The sequence below is a fragment of the Festucalex cinctus genome, chromosome 12 (genome assembly GCF_051991245.1).
Source record: "Festucalex cinctus isolate MCC-2025b chromosome 12, RoL_Fcin_1.0, whole genome shotgun sequence".
Lineage (NCBI taxonomy): Eukaryota > Metazoa > Chordata > Actinopteri > Syngnathiformes > Syngnathidae > Festucalex > Festucalex cinctus.
Genome location: NC_135422.1, coordinates 3,131,562 through 3,159,289, shown reverse-complemented (window position 1 = coordinate 3,159,289; position 27,728 = coordinate 3,131,562). Strand labels below are relative to the sequence as shown.

The 27,728-nt window shown below is 39.1% G+C and overlaps 2 protein-coding genes across 3 annotated transcripts in view; both read right to left on the bottom strand.

Moving 5' to 3' along the window:
- tiam2a (TIAM Rac1 associated GEF 2a) overlaps positions 1–1,590 on the bottom strand; it is an 85,754-nt gene extending 84,164 nt beyond the window's left edge. The window contains exon 1 of the mRNA XM_077539254.1: positions 1,567–1,590. The gene's annotated coding sequence lies outside the window, so the exon portion shown is untranslated. The remainder of the gene's footprint in view (positions 1–1,566) is intronic.
- scaf8 (SR-related CTD-associated factor 8) lies at positions 395–27,728 on the bottom strand. 2 transcript variants are annotated; one of them, XM_077539259.1, is made up of 20 exons: positions 27,564–27,728; positions 25,650–25,733; positions 9,382–9,426; positions 8,782–8,943; positions 8,534–8,690; positions 8,317–8,444; positions 8,019–8,195; positions 7,560–7,639; positions 7,353–7,464; positions 7,073–7,204; positions 6,630–6,739; positions 6,279–6,472; positions 6,089–6,189; positions 5,842–5,955; positions 5,496–5,652; positions 4,896–5,020; positions 4,419–4,560; positions 3,640–3,687; positions 3,344–3,553; positions 395–3,256 (listed from the first exon to the last, which is right to left on the bottom strand). In XM_077539259.1, the coding sequence occupies exons 1-20, from the start codon at positions 27,591–27,593 to the stop codon at positions 1,581–1,583; spliced, it is 3,984 nt and encodes a 1,327-aa protein (XP_077395385.1). In that variant the 5' UTR covers positions 27,594–27,728; the 3' UTR covers positions 395–1,580. The 2 variants fall into 2 exon arrangements, with proteins under 2 accessions (XP_077395385.1, XP_077395386.1); XM_077539260.1 differs by lacking the exon at positions 27,564–27,728 and adding an exon at positions 22,417–22,498 and having other exon boundaries at positions 25,650–25,726.

Below are 27,728 nucleotides of genomic sequence, written 5' to 3'. Positions count from 1 at the left end.
AAAATATTAGGGATTTATTTACTAAGTTGTGAATTTATCTTAACACGCTGATAAACCGTCAACATGTTGAAAATTTGATTTAACAATTAGATTTTCTCTTTTATTGCAGATCGGCCTCCTTGAATACATATGTGGTATATGCCACGGAAGAGGCGGGACTGTTTTTGCACATCAGTTCGGTTCCGGTTCGGTTTGCGACGTGTGGGCTGCTTCCGACTTTGTGCCCCTCGGTTGTGCGTTTGCAACCCGAACTGGAACCAAACTGATGTGCAAAATCACGTCCCGCCTCTTCCGTGGCATATACCCCATAATCATTATCCCCCCCCGCAAATAAAATAAAATGTTCTATCGCCACTAAAATCTAGATTCATGACAATAATAATTAAAAAAAATATCTGGTGCACCTTCAATTTTTATTTAATATCACATCTCCTGCAGTGAAACAGTCAGCCTAAGCATCTCCAGGGAACAGAAAAGCACTACAAAGCATGAAATGAACACGACAGGAGGCTACAAAGCGGCATGCACAGAACAAGTATATCGAGAGTCTCTCCTAGGTTGAGTGCTGTACAAACTCTCCAGCTACCACACATGAAAGGTTTGTTAATTCTCTTCAGGTACTGCGCGCACACGCACAGTTGTGTGCGCATCGCATTTGAAAGCGTCTGTTCGAAAAGGCACACAATCCAATCATCTGCAACAGTCACCAAAGCACAAAAACAGGCTGAAGTCATCCGTAATTTAAAACTACGTCCCGCGTTCCCCATCCAACCAAAGTGAACTGTGGATGGCTGCGTTTGGGTCGCAAGACATCAAAATGTCTCTGACGTGACGCATGTAAAGACGCGTTGTAAAGACGCGTTTCCAGTGATCCTGGGTCAGAAAAGCAGTCCTAAAAGCATGTGTTTAAGGAGACAGTTGTTTATTTCACACTAAAACAATATGCACCTGACATCCCTCCGTTCATTTTCTTATCCATTGCTCCTCCCCATGCTGTGTTTTCATTTGCGCAGATTCAAAGTATAGTTAGAAACAGATTACATACATTGATTTTGGGGATACAACATGTTCATGGTTTTATTTCAAATGGTTCCAATTTGAAGAGTAGTAATGGTCTTATTGTTTTGGCAGGCTTAGATATATGTGGCGTGTGTGTTTGTGTGTGTGTGTGTGTGTGTAAAAAGCACAGGACACCTTAAAAGCATTCACTAAAACTTTGCAGCAGCATTTCAAAAAGGAAGTGTCAGAAATGAGCCCGCGGCTGCAATTTTCAAGTAATTGTATCCTGATGTCATCCTTTCTTCCACAGGAAGGTCAAAGTGCACCCCCAATAAAGAAGACATTTGGGTAGTCAATAGGATAAAATTCATTAATTGGTTGATAAAATCTGATGTGGTGGCGTTAGAAATTAAAAACAAAATACAAAGAAAAGGTTGTCTGAGTACGTCACTAAGGAGTTCTCTATTTAAGCTGACTGGTATTTGTGAGTCGTGTCCCGTGTGGTGGTGATGCTTTACTGACACGAGTACAGAGAAGAAGAGACAACTGTACAAAATGATCTGTTACCTACTGAGTGATGATTATGTCCCCTCAGTGTGTGTGTCAGTGTCTAGCACTGGCTCACTCGCAGCTTCCTCCACGGCCTCACTCTGTTCAATGTCTACGTCCTGAGGAGGCGTGGCCTGCTCCTGCTCCTGCTCGGCTTTGCCTTCGGGAGGCGGAGACTCGGCGAGCTCGGGGGAGGCGTCCGGCGTGGGCTCGACCGCCGCGCTTTCGTCCATCCCGGCCCCATTGAGCCCCTGGGCTTTGGGGGAGGGGCTTTTGTCTCGTAAGACCTCCTCGGGGGTCTTGTGTGGGCTTAGCTGCACCTCCACCAGAGAGTGCGTCATCTCTTCAGGGGGGCTGACAGCTTGGGTGACGCCGACAGGGGAGGCCTGGCTCGGAGTGTCTGAGGACCCGGTCGTCTGGGGGCGGGCCTGGTCCGAGGATTGGGGTACTGATTCGGGGGTTCGGGTGGTCTCTGGCTGCGGTGAGGACCGGGCCTCAGCGAGTGAGCTGGGCAACGGGCTCTGAGCCTTGTTGTCAGGTTGGGATGAGGGCAGGGATTGGGACGGAGGGGCCTCCAGACTGTTTCCAGGCGGTCCCACCTCAGCTGCTTGGCCGGCATTTCTGACCTCTGGCGCCTGGACAGGAGCCGGCGGCGGATGCTGACCTAACAGAGGCGGTCTGGCCTGCGCTTGAGGCAGCAGTGGGGGCTGGAATCGTGACTGAATGGGGGTGTTCAATCTGAGCGGGGCAAGCATCTTCCCTTGGTTCAGATTCAGATTGGGGTTGAGAGGTGGCGTGGGAAGAAGAGGCGTTGGGAGAGGGACAACCGGCGTCCAGTTGCCGCGTTCCCGCTCTTTGTCATGCTCTTTGTCGTGATCTCGGGGCCGGTCTCGCCCTCGCCCGGGCCGGTTTCCGTTCATTTCCCTTCGGAAGTCAAAATCTCTCTCGTCTCGGTCTCTTTGCCTGTCCCACTGAGATCTTCGTTCATCCAGGTCACTTTCAAAAGTGGACGCGCCGCCGCCGCGGTTCCACGGCGCTGGCCCGCCAACATTTTTGGCGGCTGCGTTTCCGGGGCGGTTGTCAAAGCGATTGGGGAAGTTCTGCCCCGGGTTGGGGCGCTCCATGCCGTCTCGTTCGTCAAAGTCCCCCCTGGACTGGTTCCACTGATTATCGGGGGTGAAGCCGGCGAGAGCCTGCAGACGTCCGAGCAGACTGCCTCTGGCTGGCTGAGTTCCTGGCGTTTGCAGCAACGGGGGTCTGCCTCCACCCCCAGCACCACCACCAAGGGGCGCCCGATGCTCTGGTGGAGGCGTTCTCAGCAGACCTGTACTCGGCTTCTCCACAGGGGGGAAGCGGTAGTCCTGGTCTTTGCCCTCGTCAGCCCCCGAAGATGATTCTTCTGTCTTGGGTACATTATCACTGGCCTGGTGAGGGGGCGGCCTGTTAAAGTGGTCTAGCTGAGGGAACGGGGGCCTGACATGGGCTTGAGCCTGAAGGGGGCCGGCAGGCTGCTGAGCGGGTCCCTGCTGCAGGAGGAGAGGGAAGCGAGGCGCGGCCCCGGGCTGAAGGAGGTTCGGACGCACGTCAAGCGGCAGAATTCCAGGCATTCTTTGTGCCGCCATTCCAGGCTGGTGAAGCGGGTGGGGGAGGGAGGCGGCGGGGTGCATGCCAAGGAGGCCCATTCCACTGCGGACTGCATTATGCATACCTTGGGAGGAGAAAACATACAACATGTTAATGTCACCTTCCACGCTTGTCAACTCATCTCTCATCAAGTCTGCTAATGTTGCTCCACCTTGAAGAGCGAGCTCGGGTGTCCCATCCAAAGCCTTGGCAGGAGGCGGCATTTTGCCACTCGTGTGCTGACTTTGAACTCCAACCGCATTGAAGGCATTGGCTCCAGGGACAGCGGAGGGCATGAAGCCCCCAGGCATGGAGCTGGTTGTTGGGATCATTGAGCTGAATGGTGATTCCTTCACCGTTTCCTGGCTGGTTGCCACGAGAGCTACAGGAGGGTCACAAACACATCGCTCGAAATGATTGTTACATTCTTGCACGAGTCAAAAGGTCCAACACCGAAATAATACTTACAAGATGGTGCTGCGGCCATGGCTGCTGTCTGCGCTGCCTGCATAAAACCTGTACAACACAAAATAACACAAGATAACCATATTAAGTAAAGTGTTCTCATGTTATATTGCAGTTCATCATTGTCTCTGTTGTCTCTTATTTTCAAAGCTGCGCGAGCGATATAGAAGGTGTAAAGGAATACTTAAAAATGTTTATTTTATTAGCTAATTTGCTCCCAAAAAACATATAAATATGTTCTATTTTAAATATTACCATGCACCCAGACATATTTATCCTATATATATATTTTTTTTAATGTTAGAGCATACAGAATGCTTTGACGGAGCCTCTGAACTAATGAGGCTAGTTTCTACAAAAACGGCCAGCAAGTAGAAGCAGAGTATAAGAGATCAACCAGAGCCATGTTGCAAACAAATTTGTGAATAATGATGAAGCTTTGCTATATTCTAATACTAAATGCTGCAAAATAGAAACAGAAAGAAACATATATGTTTTCCTGATAAAAGAAGAGACTAATATTTCTTTTGGTAGCTTCCATGCTTTTATAGCAATAGAACACAATATTCTGTGGGCCTTGCAAAATCAGTCAAAATCCAGTAAAACAGCCGGGAGCGAACGATATTGCTTCTGTGAAAATGGCTGGGAGCGAATAAGTTAAGTTAAAAAGAGTGCTAAAATGTTTTTTTTATATGGTCTCTTGAGATTTTCGTCTGATGTGTGTGTTTGGAACACATCCCTTTATGGCTGCTCTTCAAATAGCAGCGTTTGTAAATATTTACCTGGAGGAGGTTGTGAGGCATTGAAGGTAGGTCTTAGGAATGGAGGGGGCGGCCCATAACCTGGCGGGGGAATGCTCATATTGACAGGGAAGTTAGGAGGCACCAAGCCGACACCACCAGGAATAGACTGGGCCACTGGCAGCTGAGTAGGAGAGACAACAGCAGGTAGAAAATAATTGTTATAATGCCATCAAAACTATTAGATTATAGGTGACCGGCTCTGGCAAAACAGTCTTCATGTGCCAAAAAATCTAAATTGAGATATTCATATGTAGGGATATATAGGGAACTCGTAAATTTGCGACTTACTAAACTGTCAAATTTGCCAGGTTTTTCTCTGAATATTACCCACCCCCACCCCCGCTAAAAAAATAAAATAAAAATATACAGGGTCCTCATACTCCTTCGTACTAATCATATCAACGACCACCAAATTGTATTGCACTTTTTTTTTTGTGTGACAGTAATCTTTCTTACCTGCACCGGCATCATGGGCTGGCTGTAGCTTTCATTCTGGCTGTTCGACGATGCTGCTGTCGTCTCAGTGCTTGGTTGGCTTATAACGTCCTTCGTTGCCTCCAAAATCTTCACCGTGTCCCACTCTGAAGAAACAGACCAGTGTGATTTTTATGAAACAAAATGACTATTGTGTATGTATACACAACCCCTTCTATATTTGACACTTACAAATGCGTATGGTGGCTTAATTGGACAATCGGCTGTTGTGACAGATGGTGCACCCACAATGATGCAGAGGGGACAAACTTTACTGTCCTATTATATGGCATTTTGTTATACAGGTGGGTGAGACAGCCTATTAATTTGGGAATTTTATATGACATGCAGGGCATATATACTGTAGTGTTTGAGTGAGTATTATTATTTTAAAACAAACACAAAACTTCTTGGACTTTATGTTGGTTTTGCTGTTTTGTGCCATCTTTGAATGGGAATATTTATTCAAGAGAGCCAAATAATCTAAAATTATAGTGTATATTGTTTGCATAACTGACTATTATCCATATGTGAGTCCGTCAAATCCTTCTGCTAAATGATAAATACTAAATCAAATGTCACCTTCGCTGACAGTCTCTTGATCAATGATTCCTCCTTCGGCAAAGTCATCAAAGTCATCCACCTTAACTTTCTCCCAAGGTATATAGGTGACTCCAAGGTCCACATCCCAGAACTGCTTGTACTCTTGTCTTACTCCTTTGTTTAAGGCCCAAGCGATCTGCATTCACAAGCACAATGATGGCGGGAAGAGAACAAAGTATCTTATCAAAGACACAATCTATAAAAGGCATCAAGCCGTCCAAGGCTACACTGCTAGAGGTCAATGTAGAATTAAATTACAAAGAAACCATGGGGAAAATGACATTGCATTCAATCAAATTACAGCATCGAGGCAACAAAAGTGTACCTTGATGATCTTGGACCCAATTTTGCAAGAACCTGTGCTGAGCTTCTGGCGTGCACGGTAGGCGTCCTGTCTGTGGACCATGCAGATGTAGGCACAGCCTCTCGGAGGGATCATCTGGAGGAAAAGGTCACAGATCGAATGACAAGACGTGACTAGACTTCAACCTACATGTACCATTCAATAACACATAATACACTTCTTTAACAACCTTGTGAACATCACATGGTAGTTAGAGAGGAGATCTTACGTTTATTGACTCTATTTGGCCAAACTCTTCAAACAGGTTTGTGAGATCTTGTTGAGAAGCCTTTTTGTCCACTTGGCCAACCCAAAGAGTTGTGCTGCACACTAGATAAAGAGTACAAAGAGCAGCAATTATTATTGACCCAACACTAATCAGATATTCTAAACAAGCAATATTAACGCTATGTAATTACCACTAAGTGTCTTGGATCGTATAGGAGGCAGTCCTTTTTTCTGTCGCTCCTTTTCCCGTTCTCGGGCACGTCTTTCACTCGAGTACGAACGCGACGTCTTCCTCTTCCGATCTCTGGAGCGTGATCGCGACCGCTTACGATGCTTGCGCTTCCGAGAGCCCGAGCGGGACCTGGACCTTCTCCTTTTGGGGGACCTGTTGATACAAAGCAACACAACCTAAAGGAATGTTTTCAACTAATCTTTTTGATTTTTTGCTCTTTACAAAAATATATGCCCGAGTTATAAGATTAACTAAAAAATGTCAATACAGTACATCATTGATTGATTAAGAGGAAAGGATCTTGACTGACCGTGAACGTGACCTTGAGCGTGTTCTGGAGCGGGCCGTAACTGTTTTTTTGTCCTCTGGCTCAAAGTTATCCTCTTCCATTCCATCTGGGCCCTCATCAAGATCCATGTCCTTGAGGAGCAATTCAACACAGTTCAATTAACACAAATGCATTTGTTATGGGTTTCATATTTATTTTTTTTGATACTGTATATGCCTATATATATATATATATTTTTTTTTTCTTTTTTTTTTTTTCTTTTTTTTTCCCTGATGAAAAAAGAAATTAATCTTTCTTTTGGTAAGTTCCATGGTTTTATAGCAATAAAAAAAAAACAATATTCTGTGGGCCTTGCAAAATCAATCAAAATCCAGTAAGGGGGTTGCTTCATTGAAAATGACTGGGAGTGAATGAGTTATCACATTTTAGACTTCTAAGTGGTTTTATCACATGGCCTTTTGTACCTGTTGTTGGTTGTCTATGGAGTCGTCCATTTTATTTTCTGGCTCAGGAAGTTGTGGCTGACTGCTAGCCTGAACTGTTGTGACAGCATTCTCTTGTCCAAATAGAGTGTCCTGCCCATCTATGCTCATAGCCTGTAGAAATACATCATCGCGGTATTGGTTGACTATTCCAAGTAGGTAATTTAACATTAGAGTCAGATACAACATCACCCTAAGGCTGTTTTGAAAGTGCTATATAAATAAAGATGACTTGACTCTACCATTGTGTGCGTGTAACTACCTTCTGCTGGTGCTCCAGCAGTTGCTTCTGAAACTGCTCAAGGTTCTGCTGCTGTAGCTGTTCAGCAAGCTGGTGGAACAATGAGCTGTTGATGGGCTCTGCCACCATGGGCCTAAAAAAAAAAAAAGTGGCCAACAAATTGGATTAGGCACACAGCCAAATGCAGTCAGGGAAATCATTGTCCAAGATAAAACATTGTTAACTCACAGTTGAGAGGATGACGTTTCCTTCTTAGATTCTTCACCACGCTCGGGCTCACTCCCAAAGTCAAACTGCCCCAAGAGTTTCTGAAAATAGGCATTTAGACCTCACTCATTAGACATTCTGAAAAGGGAGAAATAAAGTAATTACACAGTATATCACAGATTTTCTATTAAATATATACGGAGTGTCTAATTTTCTAAAATTCCCGCAACACACTTTCTCCACCTTCTGGGCCACATCACCCTTGAAAAACAATGAGTATTTATTTTCCGGTTAAATAAAGGGTTTGTTTGATTGTTTGTTTGTTTGTTTGTTTGTTTGGGCTCAATGGAGGAATCAAGCTCACTGTGACCTGTGTGCACTGGGCTAGACACATTCCAGCCAGCCACAAATAAGCAAGTGGAACGTAACTCAAGACAATGAAAACGGCGAATGACTATATTAATGAAGCACCAGTAGTACCTTGTTAAAAGAGGAGACCCTCTGTTCGAGGGGGTTGAGGCTGTTGGCAGTAGCAGCTGCAGTGAGTTGAGCGGTGAGAGCTTGCAACTGTACAACCAGACCAGCATCCAATGCCTGCAGCAGAGAAGGCTGAGGCTTTTGCTGCTGCATTTGCAGGCTCTGTACAAGTTGCTGAAGCTGGTGAGACAAACAAACAAATATTGCAGATACTCTGAAGAATCTGCACCAAAGATTTTCGAGCTAAACTTCAAAAATAGCAATCATGCTTTCTCAATTCTTCATTCTAATTTTCTCTAACCTGCTGCCCCTGAGGAGTTTGCAAGATTTGCGCCACAGCTGCCACGGTGTCTGTGTTGGTAATCTGGGAAGCCCAGTCCGGAAGCCCCTGGACGATGTTGGCAGGGGTGGCCGGCGTGGCTGGAGTGCCTTGATGCAAAGAGGCAGGTTGAAAAACAGGCATTTGGACATAGTTGATCACCAAGTGACTTTCACGCCATGCATGTTCTGCGACTGACCAGGTGTGGTGCTATTGACGGGGGCAGCGCTGCTCGACGTGACGGGAGTAACGCTCGGAGGAGGAATCCCCGCTGCCATGTCCAACAACGGCTGGATGATGTCACTCTTGAAGACGGCATTCTTTTGCCACAGGTTGAGGACCCGCACTATCTTACTCTGGAAACGTATGACGGGGAGATCAAAGCATAAAGAAAAAACACCGAATTGCATCGAGAGTTCAAAAAGAATTAAAGGTAAAGAGTCGAACCTTGTCATCTGAGGGACACCGGTAGAGGTGCTGGAATGTCACGATGATATTCTTGCTGAAGCGTGGGGCAAAGACATCCTTCTCCGTGCCAAACTGGTGGCGTGACTGCCTCACAATTGAATCGATAACGTACAACCCCGGGACCTTGTATTCTGGTTTGCACTGGAACAACAACAACAAAGTTTAATACAGGAAAAAAATAACAATGTATACTACTTCATAATTTAACATGGCAAGTAGATGCTAAAATTTGATGCCTTGTTACAAAAAAATCTAATAAATCTTCTCAGTTGTAAAAATATCTGGAAAGTGGAACTAAAATCTCTCTTGTCTCATGCATTTTTTGATGATAAACTCAAATGTTTTTAGTAGACAGCAACAAAAAAGTAACCAGCACTACTCAATTTTGCTTTTTCCTTTTTGCAGCAGATTCTGATACCGATAATGAAAAGTTTGATCACCACATGATAATCCACACTTTTCCATGGAAATCGGACGATCACGATCAGTGGCCGATTGATTGGAGTACCACCCCTTGTAAGTAAATTTTAAATGTTGCTAATTATTCTATTTATTACTATTTTATTAAGTACAACTCACCTTTTGTATGAACTTCTCCACACTCTGGACAACATGCTTGTAGAACTGAAAAGAGGGGAAAATTTGTTAACAGCTGCACAAATGATTATTAATATCTAGGGGTGTCACGATTCGCCAACTCCACGATTCGATTTAAATTTCGATTTTGGGGTCACGATTCGATTTTTTTTTCGATTTTTTTTTTTTTTTTTTTTTCCGCTCCCCCACTTTATAACACAGAGGCATATGCTTCTGTAGGCTAAGGCTAGTCTATGATCATTGGTTCTATTCATTGTACAGTAAATCTTATTTCAAAAGATCGGCTACATATAGGTGATGCAATTTCCATATTATTTTTGTGTAAATTTATGTAATATATGATAATTGACATTAGGCAGGAATGATCAAATTCAAAGAATTTATTTACAATATAAAGTTAACCGTCTTGTTCTTACTGAAGTGTAAAATAAAAAATAAAAAAACAAAAACAAAAAGTCACAGTGGGTGCCTGCCATCTATTGACTGTTTTTGGTTACAACAGTGTGCTGTGCGTTCCTCTTAAAATAATGTGCAATGTGCAACAACAACAAAAAATATATTGTATCCAAAGTCATGGAACAAATACAGCCTGAACAAACTATATCCCAACAGTTACAGTTGCTGGGCATACTGTAGCGTGGTTCAAGTACACTAATTAAATGTTTGAATCCAGCGTTTTCCAAGGCTGCAGGTCTGCTGCTATAAATAGACCTATGGATCTGGCGTTTCGCGCGAGCTGAAGTGTGTGGAAGTTTCACTGTAAATGAGGATGAAATAGTTGGTTGGACCGTTGTTTTCCCACTTGTTTTCGCCGCCGGCTCCGCTCCCCTAGTATGTATGTGTGTGTTTGTGTCGGATGGTGCCCGTATAATGGTACTTCAGTTTGAATGCGCCAGCGCGACACTCTGATTGGAGGACTGTGCCAGCGCGACACTCCGATTGGACGACTGTGCCAGCGCGACACTCCGATTGGACGACTGTGCCAGCGCGACGCTATTGTGTATCCGTGTATTATACCCCTATTGGTCCGTTCTGTCAGTTCTGTCAAATGCGGTTATTATTTGTTCACCTTCCACTTTCACTCCCTTGTCAAACCCCTGCCTGAAATTTCAATTAAAACTACTCAGATGTTAAAGTCGACCCGTGTTTATCTACTCTATATTTTCTGTTATTGTGTTACTTCCCTTCCCCTTGACGAGCCGGGCGTAACACCGTGGCCGAGTACAGTACGCGCCCATAGCATATCTTGCAACTGTGGTCTTTTTATCGACAACGTGAACATTGTCGACATAACTCACCGGGAACGCAAAATGTTTCCAAACTGGTGACGAGAGAAGCGGGAGCGGCTTGAAGCACCATTGCTGTGTCTGTCCGCGCTTGCCATCATGACTGCAGGAGAAGTCAGCTAACAAGTGCCGTTAGCTAGTAGCTGAATGGCTGCGTCTCATTTGCTTTCCTGGGAGGTGGCGGTGGCGGCGGGCGCGGCGGGCGCGGGGGGGGGGCATCGAATCGTGTGTCCTCTCTTCTATTTCGATGCTCGAAATCGTGACGTAATTTCGATCGATTTCGATAAAAAATCGAAATCGTGACACCCTTATTAATATCTTAACATATCGTCGCTGTCCTGTGAAAAACATTTATGTCCTTTATATATGTATATATGTATGTATATATGTGTATATATATATGTATGTGTATATATATATATATATATATATGTTTTTGAGATGTCAGCATTCAGTCTCATAAACGTAAAAATGTAAAAAATGACAAAAATTGACAAGTGTTTTTCATAGGACAGCGATATGTAAATAGCAGCATATTGCATCAACAAGTGGCTGCTCTTTTTAAAAGCATCATTAGTTTACATTTTTAATTTTTTAAAAGTATGTACAGATTAACAATGAAGACAATTAAGATAATAGTACATAGAACTTTGATTACATTTTTGCAGCTTGATGGTCCCGTGGCTTTAGACTTTTTTGCTGTAAATCTTTCGTGTATTTTAAAATTGAACTAAAAATTAAGCAGAGTAGCACTAATGCTATGAAACTATCATTCATATTTCATTCTTGGGGACTAAGCCTTTTTTAAGTGTAGACCTAGAAAGTAGTGATATCAGATGAGTAGAATTAGGACAATGCACTAAAACGAATATTTTTTTTTTTTTTTCATTATTTTACATTTATCCAAAATGCTTTGTTTTGCCTCACTATTATGTGTCATTTAAAAGCAATGAATTGATCTACACAAACAAAATGTGGTATGCACCTGAAATGAAATAAATAAATAAATAAATAAATCCTTAATAACTAGGAGGAACTTATTTTTCAAGCACTGTACTGCACATCATAAATTATTTTGTGCTTTATTGTAATGTGTTGCCAACATTGAGGCCTTGTGGCAAAGCTGTTATGTTCCGTCTTGCTATGTCTGAGTTCAAATACAAAACACTGTGGGTGGTCATGACTCGCGAGAGCGAAAAAGACCTCCGCGAGGCAGCACGCTCGATGTCAACGTGTTTGGTGGCATTTAAAACTGTTTTGGTTATTAATAAACGCATGTTTGCTGGCTAAAGTCTCCGTAATCCATACAAATATGTTAGCGCGGCAAACAGAACGTCATGTTACACACATGGTGCTTATGCTGACTTCCAGACATGACTATAAACACTATGCCATAAATACTATTCGGCATCAGCCACAAGATGCTTCCTTTTTGAATGCCGCTTTATCACTGCCGTGGTGCCATGAAAGTAACAGTATGAACTTGAAGTATTTTGATTGAAATGCTCCTCAAGTTTCAGGTTCTGTTGCAACACGGGTTAGCCATGACACTACACTACTCAAAATGTTTTTCTTTCCATCGCAGATGACCCGGATGACCACAACTGCGCATGTGCGTCTCAGACATGACATCCAGCCACGGGAGAAGTGCGAGACAAGGCTGTTTTCGACAAAAACGGAGAACCAAATAAATAAATACACAACGACTCGTTGACTTTTAATATTAATTCTCAACGGTTTTGATCGTCGTGACTAGTCGACTAATATGGAGTCACAGGAGTGCCAAAATTAATCAGAAATACAAACACAATCAATAAAAGAGAACTTAAATTAAAAAAAGAACATTTACAAATGGGGACATTTAAAGACATGCAATAAAAGATACAAAGGCATTCAATAAAAGAACATTTACAAATCCAGACATACAAAGGCATTCAATAAAGGAGAACATTTACAAAAGCAGTCATATAAAGACAATCCATTATAGAGAACATTAATAAATGCTTTCCCCATTTGGCTTTTGCTTATTCCGTTTTGTTATTGCATGGATTTGACGTCTCGGAAAGACAAATGCCCCGCCCATAGAAATGGCCTTGGGCGGAGCATTTGTTTTTTCGATCGCGTGTCTCAAGTGGTTTTTGGAAAAGCAAAAAGCCCCGCCCCTAATTTGTCCAGCCTGACTAGTTGATAACCAATCACACAATTCTCCACGGTTGCTCAGCGCTCGACCGTAAGTGCTTTTCCAAAAAACACTTTAGACACGCGATCGAAAAAACTAATACTCCACCCAAGGCCATTGCTATGGGTGGGGCATTTGTTTTTCCGAGAAGTGAGGCATTCAAGTGCATGCAATAATTAAACAGAATAATCAAAAGTCAAATGGGGAAAGCATTTGTTAATGTTCTCTTTTATTGATTGTCTTTATATGACTGCTTTTGTAAATGTTCTCCTTTATTGAATGCCTGTGTATATCTGCATTTGTAAATGTTCTCTTTTATTGAATGCATTTGTATGCCTGGATTTGTAAATGGTCTCTTTAATTGATTGCTTTCATATGACTATATTTGTAAATGTTCTCTTTTATTTATTGTGTTTCTATTTCCTGACTGTAGAGCAACAGGAGTGCCAAAATTAATAGGAATAAATGTTCTCTTTTATTGAATGCCTTTGTATGTCTGTACTTGTAAATGTTTTTATTGAATGCCGTCGTATGTCTGTATTTTGTAAATGTTCTTTTATTGAATGCCGTTGTATGTCTGCATTAGTAAATAGTAGGGGTGTTAAAAAAAATCGATTCGGCGATATATCGCGATACTACATCACGCGATTCTCGAATCGATTCAATAATCGGCAGAATCGATTTTTATTTTTATTTTTTATTTTTTTTAGGATTCACACCTTGAGCATGGAAGAATGTTATATGAGCGGAACATTAAGCCTTAATATTTTATTTTAATGCTGTTAAAACATGAAACAGATTACAACCTCTATAAGTCTGAAATTTCAGATAAATAAATAATACATTTTCATATAAATCTTACACTCTACAAGCTTACTGATTAGTATTTTCTAAATTTGAATGAAAAAAATCGCAACAATCGACTTATAAATTCGTATCGGGATTAATCGGTATCGAATCGAATCGTGACCTGTGAATCGTGATACGAATCGAATCGTCAGGTACTAGGCAATTCACACCCCAAGTAAATAGTCTCTTTTATTGAATGTCTTTATATATCTGCATTTGTAAATGTTCTCTTTTATTGATTTACTTTGTATTTCCTGACTATAGAGTCACAGGAGTGCCAAAATTAATAGGAATAAATTATCTCTCTTATTCGATTAAATTCGATTCAATAATGATTAATCCCGATACGAATCTATAAGTCGATTATTACGAATTTTTTTTTAAAACTCAAATTTAATAAAATACTAATCAGTAAACTTGTACATGTACACTGTAAGATTTGTATGAAAATGTACTTCAGGCTTATAACTGTGAGCCACTGTATTTAACAAACCGGTTAATCTATTTCATGTTTGAACAGCATTGAAATAAAATTTTAAGGCTTAGCATTCCATTAATATAACATTCTTCCATGCTTAAAAGTACGAACTAACCCTAAGTAGGATGTTTTTGTTGAATATTTCCATCAAAAATTGATGTTTTAACATCGATTCAGCTACATATTGAATCGATACGAGAATTGCGTGCTATAGTATCGCGATATATTGCCTAATCGATTTTTTTTAACACCCCCAATACAAAGTGAGCTTTTAACATCTGAATGAAATGCTTGGCCGATGGAGTATACCTTTCACTGAAGTCTGGCTCGAACCGCATTGTAGCAGAGAACCAAATTAAACAGGAAATTATAGCAGGCAAACGACATAAAGAGAAATGCAGTGTGGCTCAGCACTCTGAATAGAAATAAACCAAGTAAGCACGTTTGTCATAGGTAAAGTATGACGTTGGCATTTATTCAAACACAATGATGTTATTTTCATTATACATTTTGGAAAAAATGTTCTAATGGTTTACGATATATTGTTTGGTAGATCGCAAAATGTTTGTAAACTGGAGAGTTAGCGGAGTGACTCCTTGAGTCCTCCTTGAGAAGCATGATAAGTTAAACAGGCAAGTTTGGAAATCAAGTGTTTTTATTTCAATAGGGCAGTTTACAATTACGTCTAAACTACTATTTTTAGAACAGAACACTGCGCATGTGCGTGTGTCCATTTGATTTTCGGACAAGAACACAGGCAGGCGACTGAGGGAGTGTATTCGTATTTCGTAAGAGGCAAAACTTGTGAACTGACTCCCTAAATCACCATAAATAACAGACGTATTATGGTTACAACAGCCCTCTGCTGCTTTGGTGTCTGCCGCTATGTGATTGGCGATGTGACCAGGATCGAATGAAGGGACTTTCCAGTGGAATTGCTACACTGGGTTCAAGCATGTACAAATAAAGGATAGTGATTTACACGAAAATTGTCACCGAAGACAAATTCATCGGTCGAAATGGGCCAGCAGCTGAAAATCCAGACCCAATATGAGCGAGTCGGCGACTGGAGGTATGTTTATCGTAAGCTTTCCCAGCCCTGCTAGCTGTTACATGCGAGCTACTATACATCACCAAACAGACCTTGAGTTTACCTACGGAGGCCACTGTTGCTGCTTGGATGTGAAAATTAATATAAAGTATCAGCGCTATAGAACCATATTGGATGTTTTAAAAGATAACCTATACCTGTACAACAACATGCTATTTTATCAATGTCGCTAAGATGTGTGCGGTCACTGTGTCACCAAAACACTTTAACAAAAGAAACGTTAGGCTTAAAATCTTCAAATGAAATTCGTGACTTCAATGCGTTTCATTTTCCTGAAAATTAGCGACACACACGATTGGCAGTGAGTGAGAATGTGATTATTTTGTCACTTTTCTTCCTTGGGAATATATATATATATATATATATATATATATATATATATATATATATATATATATATATATATATATATATATATATATATATATATATATATATATATATATATATATATATATATATCGATATTAAGCCAAAATATATCGGAGTTTTGGTCCATATCACATATCACCCGTCGTATTTACGAGTATACTGGTCAATTAAGTTTTTTCAACGGGGATGGGAGGGGGAGGTTGTGATTCTGCTCCACTGTAAATCTCAAACTTTAATGCTGGCATTATTGTCCCATTTTAGATATGAGATCAACAAAGTTTGAAAGCGCATGGGAGAACTGGCTGCATTTTGTGCATACTACATTTTTTCTACTGTTGATTATAAAAGAACAGAAAAATAATCCTGAGTTGCAGCCCAGTTGCAGTTTTAAATAAACCCACTGGTTCTGGTCCATGAGATTAACAAGGAAAAAAAAAATCCACAAAATTACAAAGTAGCTCCTCTAACAGTTAGGAGATTCGCAAAACACAGACAAAAAAAAAAAAAAAAAAAAAAAAAAAAAAAGTTGTGAAATGAAATAAAAAATTACATTTTCTATATTTTTTTGTTGTTGTTTAAAAAACTTTTTTTCAACCAGCAATTGAAAATAGAAATGACAAATTAACTTTTGTCTTTCAACCAAAAAAATGGTGGCATGAAAAGCTGAAAAGAATGAAAGACAAATTCCTCAAGTATACATAAGGTGGCATACAAGAGCAGCAGTGAAATTGGTCAGGTTGAAGAAACTAACAAAACGCCCTCTCACACATCTAAATTGGGCTTTTTGCTGGCATGTTCATGCCTTGCATGCAAAGGTACCAATAATAATCAGGACATTTTTTAGCCTGATTATTAGACTTCTCTGAAAGATTATCATGAGCTATTATCCGGCGTGTCCGATGGAGGGTACACTGTATTCCTGCCATTGTCCCATTCTCATTGGCTCTGACTCTTCACTTTGGTCTTAGTAGAACAGATCCTCAATCCAAGCTATCTGCTATGAGGCTGATCTCCCTCAATTGTTGTTTTTTTTTTCTCTTTTTTCTTCTTTCTTCATTTGCAGCTGTGACTAGTTTTGTTTACTTGATTTGCTGTTTATTTGTTCATATTGTTTGTTTTTTAATTTGGTGTTTTGCTTTTATTCACTTTTTGTTGTTTTGTGTTACTTGTGTGTGTTTTTTAAAATTTTATTTCCAACATGTACAAAAGATAGGGGGTGGGTGGGGGGGCGGCATTCTGTTCAAAAAGTACATGTCACAAACTATACAAAACAAACATACACAGAAGCAAAGCGTCAATGAAAACACAAGATAAAGTTTCACAGTAGTCAACACAGTCATGAACTATGCACATATTACACATACATGTTTGAAAAGGTGTTGGAAGAAGTATTAACTTATCAGATCATATTTCCCTTTAATCTTCGTTACATAATTTCGTATAAATATTCTTTGTCAATTTCATACTCATATTTCTATAACATACAAATTACTAGGGGTGTGAATTGCCTAGTACCTGACGATTCGATTCGTATCACGATTCACAGGTCACGATTCGATTCGATACCGATTAATCCCGATACAAATTTATAAGTCGATTGTTGCGATTTTTTTTCATTCAAATGTAGAAAATACTAATCAGTAAGCTTGTAGAGTGTAAGATTTGATATGAAAATGTATTATTTATTTATCTGAAATTTCAGTCTTATAGAGGTTGTAATCTGTTTCATGTTTGAACAGCATTAAAATAAAATATTAAGGCTTAATGTTCCGTTCATATAACATTCTTCCATGCTCAAGGTGTGAATCCTAACCCGAAGTCAGACGTTTTGTTGAATATTTTTCCATTAAAAATGGAAGTTTAAAAATCGATTTACACACAAAAAAAAAGGCAATGATGATAAGACGTTGAATCGGTAAGACTACCGAATGAACAATTGTGAGCTCTTTAAAAAAAATAAAAATAAATCGATTCAGCCGCCTATTGAATCGATTCGAGAATTGCGCGATGTAGTATCGCGATATATTGCCGAATCGATTTTTTTTAACACCCCTACAAATTACAATATCATTTTATGCAGTGAATATTACAGTATATCAAATGCTATACATTTGCTATTCATACCAATTCACTAACATATATGAAAATGTAGTTACGTACAGTATAGCATTAGACTACATTAAATACTATTTGATTTAGTTGGGAAAGAAAATAAAACAGCTAATAAAATTTTTGATTAGCTGTTTTGGTTAGCTTTTTGTTGTTTCGTTTAGTTGTTTCTTTTTATGTTGTTTAATTTGTTGTTGTGTGTTTATTTATTTGGCTTTTTCTAGGGCCGTAGAGGCATTCAAAGCTTAACTAAATAAAGGACTGCGCTATTGAATATTTTGGTATTCAGATATCCTACTAAATTATATGGAAAAATTAAGTATTTGGATAATATATATATATATATATATATATATATATATATATATATATATATATATATATATATATATATATATATATATATATATATATATATATATATATTATAGCTCGGTCAAAGAACAATTACTAAAACAGAAGAGAAAAAAATTACACATGTCCACTTAATAACAAACAACCAACCAACTGGTTTTAATTTTTTATATGATCTACATTTTTCACTTGAATTGAAACTGTGCTTAGTACCACACTACTCACACGCCTATCCAGAAACTCGGGACGTTCGCTACTACTTTTTCCAGACCAGTATGAGCACTCACATTATGAGTAGTCACCAAGTCAATTATTTTTATATTAGCCTACTTTAAAAGAAAGTGGAAAAACTACAATGGAGGATGGAAGCCTAGTAGATGATTAGGTATTGTAATCAGGAGCAGGGTGCGCACTCCCCGTTCGCCACGTCGCCAATGACGAAGTGAAAAGGGGAGTGGCGAAGTAAATACTCCCCATGCACAGCACATTGGTGCGACAAATTTGTCTGTCAAAATTGCACTGGGGCAATACCGCTATACCAGGCGTAAGTGTACGTATGCAAAAATACATAAATATATATATATATATATATATATATATATATATATATATATATATATATATATATATATAAAGTTTCACGTTATATTCATGTGTAATATTCAAGTGGGCACATTTGCTCATATAAACTCAGCACTGATCTAGGTAACGTAATTGATTGTCGTCTTCAGTTGCAATTGCAGTTGAATGTAATAATGCAGTAATCATGACAAAACGTTACTGTCTGTATTAATGAAATTACATGTGCAAAATATAGGAGTATACAGATGAAAAAAAAACTCTACAAGTTCTACCATTTGGATCAGCATCCTTAATACAATTAACCTAATAATAATAAATCTTCTGTCTGACCGGCGGCAATAAATTCATTAAAGCTCTTTTATCTATTTAGTGATTTTGACGCGGATTGTTTTGTTACAAACATAAGACGTAGCAATGCTAATTTTCTCCCTTTTCAGTCTAAAGGGAAATCAAACAAATCCGAAGAAACATCTCAGTTAGTAGTGGTGAATCGGAGTCCGTTAGCAATAAGTATCCGTGCAGAACACAAAATATTGGTTCCGATCTCCCGGCAACTTCAAGGTGGCGCAAATGTTCATTTTAAAATCATTAATCATTTAATCATTTTAAAAATGATTAAAATAGCTTCGCCGTGTGCATTTTTGCGTCAACCAATATTTATGGCGAACCCAACCGACTTGGTCGACTTTTATTCCCAGCCCTAGTTTAGATATTTGCAATTATTAACGGTTAATGCATTGATGGAGCTTTTTCTGTCTGTGTTTGAAATGTTGAAATGAAAATTATGACCACCTCTGGTCATAATTCCGCCCGGCAGACAGCTCATTTATTACGCGCGGAAATTCTGTGACGTCATCTTTAGTAGATGTCGCTATGAAATGAGGAGATCGAAAAGCGTCTCCTCATTTCCCCCAAATATTTCTACCTGCTCTCGCATCGCTCCTCTGTCGATATGAGAAGATAAATACCGCTTCGGTCTATTATTTACTTCTGTTAACACGGCCACATGTCATTTCTCGTGCGTCACTCGTCGACGTGCTTCGTGCGCATGTGTGTCACTGACGCGTTGCATTTGTTTTTGTAAAGTGGAAGAGTACATACAATTTTTAACAACACATTTAACAAAAATCTGAATTGAGCATCGTCACTGCAGTGTGAATGCAGCCAAATATGTTATTTTAATGTGGCATTGCAAAATGTGCAGATTGCTTTAGATTTTGCCAACAAGTGGTAAGCAAGTAAAACATAAAGCAAAACTACCTATAGCCCATTTTTAACCATCTTCGCACCATGTGAGCAGAAGTTGCTGCAAGGAGTACATAAAACTGTGTTAACTTTTTTTTGGTTCAGTTTAGTTTAAAAAAAAAAAATGACAGTTAAAATAACTTCATCCCCAAAGTTTATGCTTTAACGTCAACAGCCCTAGTTTTTTTTCATTTGCTGCTAAGTTTAATTATTATTTGTTGTGTTTTACACTTCAGGGCCACTGTACACACCCCTATTAACTCATACTATTTGCTTTTTATAAAGGCCATTTTGAGCCGGCATCCTCGTTCGCCCCATTCACTCATGCGCGGTGCGACCCGCTCCAAGCATTTTGGCGACATCAATGTATCGGTTTACATTCCTACGATCCAACTACATCAATCTGTGGTCGGAAAGTACAATCTATAATCGTTTTAAAAAAAGGTCATCAATCGTTTCGACATATAAGCACAGCAGACTTTCAGACTTGTACTTTTAATGACAGATGCTAATAGACCCCTTCAAAGTTTGTAAACAATGTGGCACACTTTAAAGGGCGGGGCTTAGCTGGAGGCAAAAACACCTCAGTGGCGTGTGGTTGTAACACCGGTCAGCATATTTTCACAGAATGTTCACGTCGGAAAGGACGCAGACAACAGCCATTTGAGTTAATATGTGAGTAAACTGATAAAAATAGAATAGAATAAACAGACAACCACTGTTGTTTACTTCTAGCTGCACTTGATTGCCTCCAGCGGTTGTTTTTGCCTCCAGTAAACACCGTGACGTCATCGTGATGTAGGCAATGAAGGGGTCCATAGATTTTAAGTTGGCCTTAAAAAGTTGGTTATATGAAAGCGGTCCAAATATGAACATTACAGAAGCTATTGGTTCGCTCGAACTTTACTGAAAATAGGTGGAACTCATCCTCGATGGATAATTATGATTTTCACACAAATGCGCATACACCAATTATGAAACTACAAATACATTCAATGTAGTCAACACATTCCAATTTTTTAAATATCAAATTTAACATTTTGAGTTCTATCCACTGCAATTGGCTGGCAACCAGTTCAGGGTGTATCCCGCCTACTGCCCGAAGCTGGCTGGGATAGGCTCCAGCACCCCCCGCTACCCTTGTGAGGACTAAGCGGTTAAGTAAATGGATGGATTGATGGAGTTCTATCCAGTGTTGTGTTTTAAGTGGGGGAAAAAAAAAAGTACTGGTACTCCCCTATATATACATATATATTCTGCCCACTCATGCGCAGTAATTAGGCTGTTACTGATCATTTGTTAATTTTATTTTTTTTACCAAAATCACTGATCAGTGGGTGTTTCACACTAGTGGGGCTGCATAGAACATACAGCATTATTCTAAAAAAAAAAAATCAGTGCACAGTGGACCTAAGGGGCACAAGGCTCATCTAAGGACTGGTGGACGACACCCAAGGGTGTAGTACTCTTACATCATTTACAATTTAATAAAAAAAAAAAAGGTGTCATTTTTGTCATATTTTGCATTCAACTCTCCATCCAGTGACCACATGAGCTTTTTTTTTTTCTTTCTTCATTTATGCAGGAGAGGGCATTGCGCAATCTGCCATGTTGCGGTGACAATGAACCAGGCACATAAAAATTACCGAAAAAAAACAAAAACAAAGTCATATTGAAATATTAGCCACCTTCCTTACTGCCTTCTTACTTATTCAAAGCCTAATTAATAAAATTCTTTAAACCAATCAAAAATCAGTCTAAGCTCAACACAACATTTCTGGCTGCAAAAAAATATCAACTTGGCCATCTACTGTAAATTCTTATGGTCACAAAATTCAAACAAGGCTCCAGTTCATTTAGCATGCACTGGAGTTTGAAATATTCATTTTTTTTTACAGGTGAAAACAAGACTAACTAAAATCAAAGTAGGTGGAACTCGTCCTCAAAGGATAATTAGGATCAAATGGTATCAGACAACATGTAAACACCGCCACACCATGTGTATTTCAAAGCTTCAATCACTGCTGTTTATAGCCTCCATAACAACTCGGTTTAAAGCACAAACTAAGAAACGTTAAAAGCCACAATAATATTTTGGATGTACTTGTATTTATCTTGAATGATTGAATCAATGTGTACTAATGAATACAGAGCTATAAGCGAATGAACACCATGATGTTATTATTATATTATTGTGTTGTTCATAGTTGCTAAAAATGTGTGTGCAGTCCACATACCAACATCTATGTTTGATAATCAATATTTTCCGACTTTGAGCACAATGCATTCCCAACAGTGTTCTTAGTCATTAGTCTTTACTCCAAAGAAAAGCATCAGCAGCCAAGCCACACATACAAAGTCTCCCAAGCACCACTATTAAGCACTGCCTGACAAATCAAGAGGTATGGAACCAACTGAGGCATCTTCCTTGTGAAACAACCCATACTCCTACCTAAGCTGGTTAGGGATTCTCTTATCTCTTTGTAACTCTCTCCACCCCATCCTCCAGTGCTTTGGGGGAGCTGGGGGAGCTGCTGAGGGAAGGGGAAACGAGTGTTATTCATCAGGCATGGAACACCACAGGCACAGTCGTTTTTTTTTGTTTTTTTATAAAGAACAAACAAGGTAGAAAACATTTGATGAGAATGCCATGTAAAAGGCGGGTGCTAGCATGTACTTTTTGGCGGAATGGCTTACACTGTGACTGCTTCCATTATTATATTCGTTAATAAACGCTCATAAAACAAGAACTGTACGCAACAAAGTAGGTTGAGAGGCGGGGGGGAAATCGGCCAACTCCACTCCACAAAAACTGGTCGACACAAACATCCCTGCCTCGAAACTGTAATAATTTTAAAACTCCAGTAATTCAATGGGACAATACAAAAAAAAGAAAAGAAAAAAAAAAAGATACCCAAGGTTTGGGGTTACTTTATACTATAAAGGACAAAATTAAGTTTGTGGAGGCTGTTGTGCTACAAGAGGTCACACAAAAGACAATTGTTTGCAAATTGTGCAGGAAAACTGTTGCCGTAAAGTTAAAGTTAAAGTTTCTGCCGTTTTCACTCAGGAAAAGGCACTTTTTAAATACAGGATTTAAACAGACAAACTTCTTGTCAATTTACAGCTCTGGGCTTCTCTTAATGTCTGGTGGTGATTTTGTCTTTTGTATTTTGTCATTTTGTGTTTGTTTTGTAAACAGCGGGACGTTTCTGTGGAAAGACAGTGTTTACACCCCTCCAGCCAATCGCAGAGCGGGGGGTAGCGTGTCGCAATCGGGGCCGGGCGAATTTATCGGCCGCGCTACGTCACTCATGTGGCAACGTGTTTTTTCTTTTTTTTCACTCACTCATTCAAAACATGTAAGCTTCTGTGAGTTAGTGAGTGAAAAAAATAATAATAGTCCTTTAAATGTTTACTCCCTGAATGATCCTCTCTGTTTTGTAGATGAAGCATAAAAGTTGAGTGCATTACGAACGATAAAATACATTCAATTATAAGCATTTTCCTGTTACATGGCACAAGTGATCCAAGAGTGACCGCCGCTGTGGTTTCCACACACATACACATAATTAATGTTTCCACGGTTTAAGTTTGCAATCACTTGATCGTTCAGAACCCAAACGTCCATATGAATAGTGTGTTTTACAACAGTACTTTTATGTACGTGTGGATAAATGGGTAAGCCTGCACTCCATATATATATATATATATATATATATTAGGGGTGTTAAAAAATCGATTCGGCGATATATCGCGATACTACATCGCGCGATTCTCGAATCGATTCAATAATCGGCAGAATCGATTTTTTTTTTAATTTATTTTTTTTATTTTTTTTATTTTTTTATTTTTTTTAGGATTCACACCTTGAGCATGGAAGAATGTTATATGAACGGAACATTAAGCCTTAATATTTTATTTTAATGCTGTTCAAACATGAAACAGATTACAACCTCTATAAGACTGAAATTTCAGATAAATAAATAATACATTTTCATATAAATCTTACACTCTACAAGCTTACTGATTAGTATTTTCTAAATTTGAATGAAAAAAATCGCAACAATCGACTTATAAATTCGTATCGGGATTAATCGGTATCGAATCGAATCGTGACCTGTGAATCGTGAAACGAATCGAATCGTCAGGTACTAGGCAATTCACACCCCTAATATATATATATATATATATATATATATATATATATATATATATATATATATATATATATATATATATATATATATATATATATATATATAGTATACTAAATGTCTAGTGCTAGTGCTAGTTTGTTGCAAAGACACATCCACGATTGGATTTTTTTTTTTTCTCGCATTCAAGCCATTTCTAATGAGAGATGCGCAAAGAATGGGCAATGCGGTGAATGGCTTATCAATTTCAGTGAATGGATTTAAAGTGGCGTCTGCAGCTACATGACGGCTCAACTGTCCCATAGTGGCCCCCAACACTTGGATGGCTGAAACGCTACTAATAGAGAGTTACAGCGCTTTTATGGCATTTTCTTGTGTCGCTACATCACATCACTATGATAATAGCAGTGAAACGGGTCCTGGAGTAATTCAACTATCTTAATTTAAAAAAAAAGTGCTTGAGAATTGTTTTTCCCTACAACGTTGTGAAAAGGCCAACTTCAAAATAAAATCTTCACAAATACAGTAATACACGGACATCAGTGCCTATGTACGCTTTTATTTTGAAGTTCGTGGCAGCATGTGGTCACGTCATGGCTGACTAGACTCGTCTTCCCGACTAAAAGTTGGAGGCGGAGCCCAGCTTAAGTTTAAATTGCCAACACAAACTGTCGCCACCGTCATCAACACACTGTCATCCTGAAATCATGATCAAGCGCTAATTAAGGATGCTAACAAACAACTCATTACGCTGACATAGTAGAACATGGCTCCTATTCCCACTGTCAGCGGCTAGCCGCTAAGGCAGAAGATTGGCAACAGCCCTATGTATTATTTTTCAAACGCACTTTAATAGGTGGAAAAAGCCTGATACAGTTGCAATTCCTACGTATTTTATTTTTTTAATAAACCAAGCTGGTCAGTGGTTCCGATGTCACTCAGCCCAAAATCTCACTCACTTTTGTTTCTAGAGAAGAAATTACAGTTTGCGGTTATGCACAGTTTAAATTTAGGAAAATATGTCGAACATGTTTATGATCTAAAAACGAAAACCAAGAAGTCATTCATGAAGTGAAATGTTATTTTCTCTTGTGCAACCATAATTGCTCTTTACTCAAGCAAATAATAATAAAATAAAAAATTGCAAAATATATATATTTTTTTAAGCCGAAAACTCTTATCAAACAGAATTTTCAGTAGGATATTTGAATACCAAAATATTCAATAGCTGCAGGCCTACATTGCAACACAGATTTATTTATTTGTTTATTTTTTATTTTTTATTGTTCAGACCAGAGCACAATCGAGGTGCATTTTTTGACACCTCATTTGTGATTAACTATTAATTGATGTGAGCTGCATTTTGTCTGGGGGAGCAAATGGTGAATAATGAAGACAAAGATGATGCCACTGTCTGCTGAGCAGCAGTGTTTGCTCTGCAGCAGGCCCATCAATAAGAATTACGACCTGGCGTTAACGCCATTTGAAATCTTTATTCAAAATGTTGCACCTAACGTCTCATACTTACTTTGATAGCCTTGATGCCTGACTTGGTGATTTGGGTCATCTTGGCCTTTGAGATGGGTGGCTTGTACTCATTCAACGAGTAAAGCTGTAAAAACACAAGAGAAAGTATAACGAGAGTTTCATTCATGTCAAACAATTCTCTCCACATCTTCAAATTGTATTCATTTGAAACTACAGCTTTACAATCCTGGCGTCCTGCCAGACTAACAACCCCAAGAAAAAGTGCCGTGTCCCATCTTTAACCATCTATCCCTCCATTTTCTTAACCGCTTACTCCTAACAAGGGTCACGGGGCCCATCTTTATTCACTTGAAATGTCTCAAAAAAACAAATAACATGCATTAGACAAGATGTCCAGAATCCAGTCGAAAAAGCCCACCACATAAACCTCTAGGTGAGAAAAATGCATCTTTATATATAATTTGTCTATGCCACTGCCAAATTTGATGTAAATTGGTCCATCTGCAGAGTGCTGGCATATTTTGGATCAATATGATCATGTCCCTTAATTTTACTCTGAAATGGCATCATGGCTCCTCATATAAGTCCTCTAGGGTTGTGCAATTAATCAAAATTCAATTACAATTTCAATTATTACACCCCACAATTACAAAATCAGCATAATGGTAAAAAACAAAACAAAACAAAACATTATTTATACTAATTTTTGAGTTTTTTAAATGTATAAATTTGGGCTTTTTTTTTTTTAAATAAGAATTTAATTAATGTTGTTTTGTCTAAAAGTAACGTGCATAATTATAGTGGTACAAAATTGTTTGTCTTAATATATAATATATTTTTTTTTTTTTAACGTTTAAACATTTTCTTGTTTTGTAACAAAAATGATCATCCAGCTGCACTCCAACTTCATGTTTTTACCAACATAATTAAATACATATTTTTATAAATATATATTATTAAAAAATATTTTTAGGAGGAACTTACATAAGTGTAATGTTTCTATTTTTTTGTCTTAATATTTTTTTAAATGTGTTAAAATGTTGTTGTTTTGGATTTTTTTTTTTTTGGTACAAAAAAAACAAAATCCTCCTGAAGAGTCTAATAATTGTAAATGTGTTTTGATTAATTGCACAGCCCTATTTGGAAGCGTCTTTCAAGACCCTCAACGACGTTTTCAAAAGTAATAACTTTATTAATATTGTCGCAGGAAAAAAATAATAATAACACTTATCAGTGGAATAATTTTTAAATGGCCTGCCTGATAATGCTGACATTAATTACACACATGCATAACTACTCCCAGAATTTAACTTTATAATGAACATTCAGTCCTTTTTTTTTGTACCCTATTTGGTCGAAGTGGTTTGTACATTTGTGTCAAGTCATAAAAAAAATGTGGCATTAGGATGCGAATGTCCACTGATCACGTCCATGTTTTTGGCCGCTACATTGTGACCATTAATAGCGATGAATGGTGAACATTACTTTTTTTTTCTTTTTTTTTTAAATTGGTAATACGCGCAAAACATGGTAGAGCAAAAACAGTAACAATGTCACGGTCATTTTCGCCAATGTCAGTGATGCTTAAGCTAACCCTCCAAGTTATGGCGCAACTCAGACGGGTTAGCTAACTTGTAGCGTGCTAATGCTAACGTTAGCAACGGACGGTGCACGGGTGCTGAGCGGCTGTTCTCAAGTCACACCGCACATATTTGTAGTAACAATGTAGTCACGTCGATTTTTAAGCACCTACAGTGACAATGGCCGGACGAGCGCTTCCGTAAATAGCCACCGCGGCCTTATTTTTATGCACAGTTTACGCGGCCTTGCGGGACAGCCCCGCTAACATTAGTTTACGTTAGCTTGGGCTAACTAGCTTTTTAACGTCGCCGACCAGAAGGGGACATAGCTTTCCTCGTCGTGTTGACATCAACTCTAAGCATTTGAAACAAACCTCGTTGTTGAAGGCTTTCACGGCCTCCATGGTGACCTGTTGGTGTTCGGGCTCTCAGCAACTATCTAGTCATTGATAACAGATTTGAGACATGCATGCTCGATGTCTGGCGAGATGGAATATGGCGCACTGGAGTGGAGGACAACTACAGTGCGCACTCAAGCG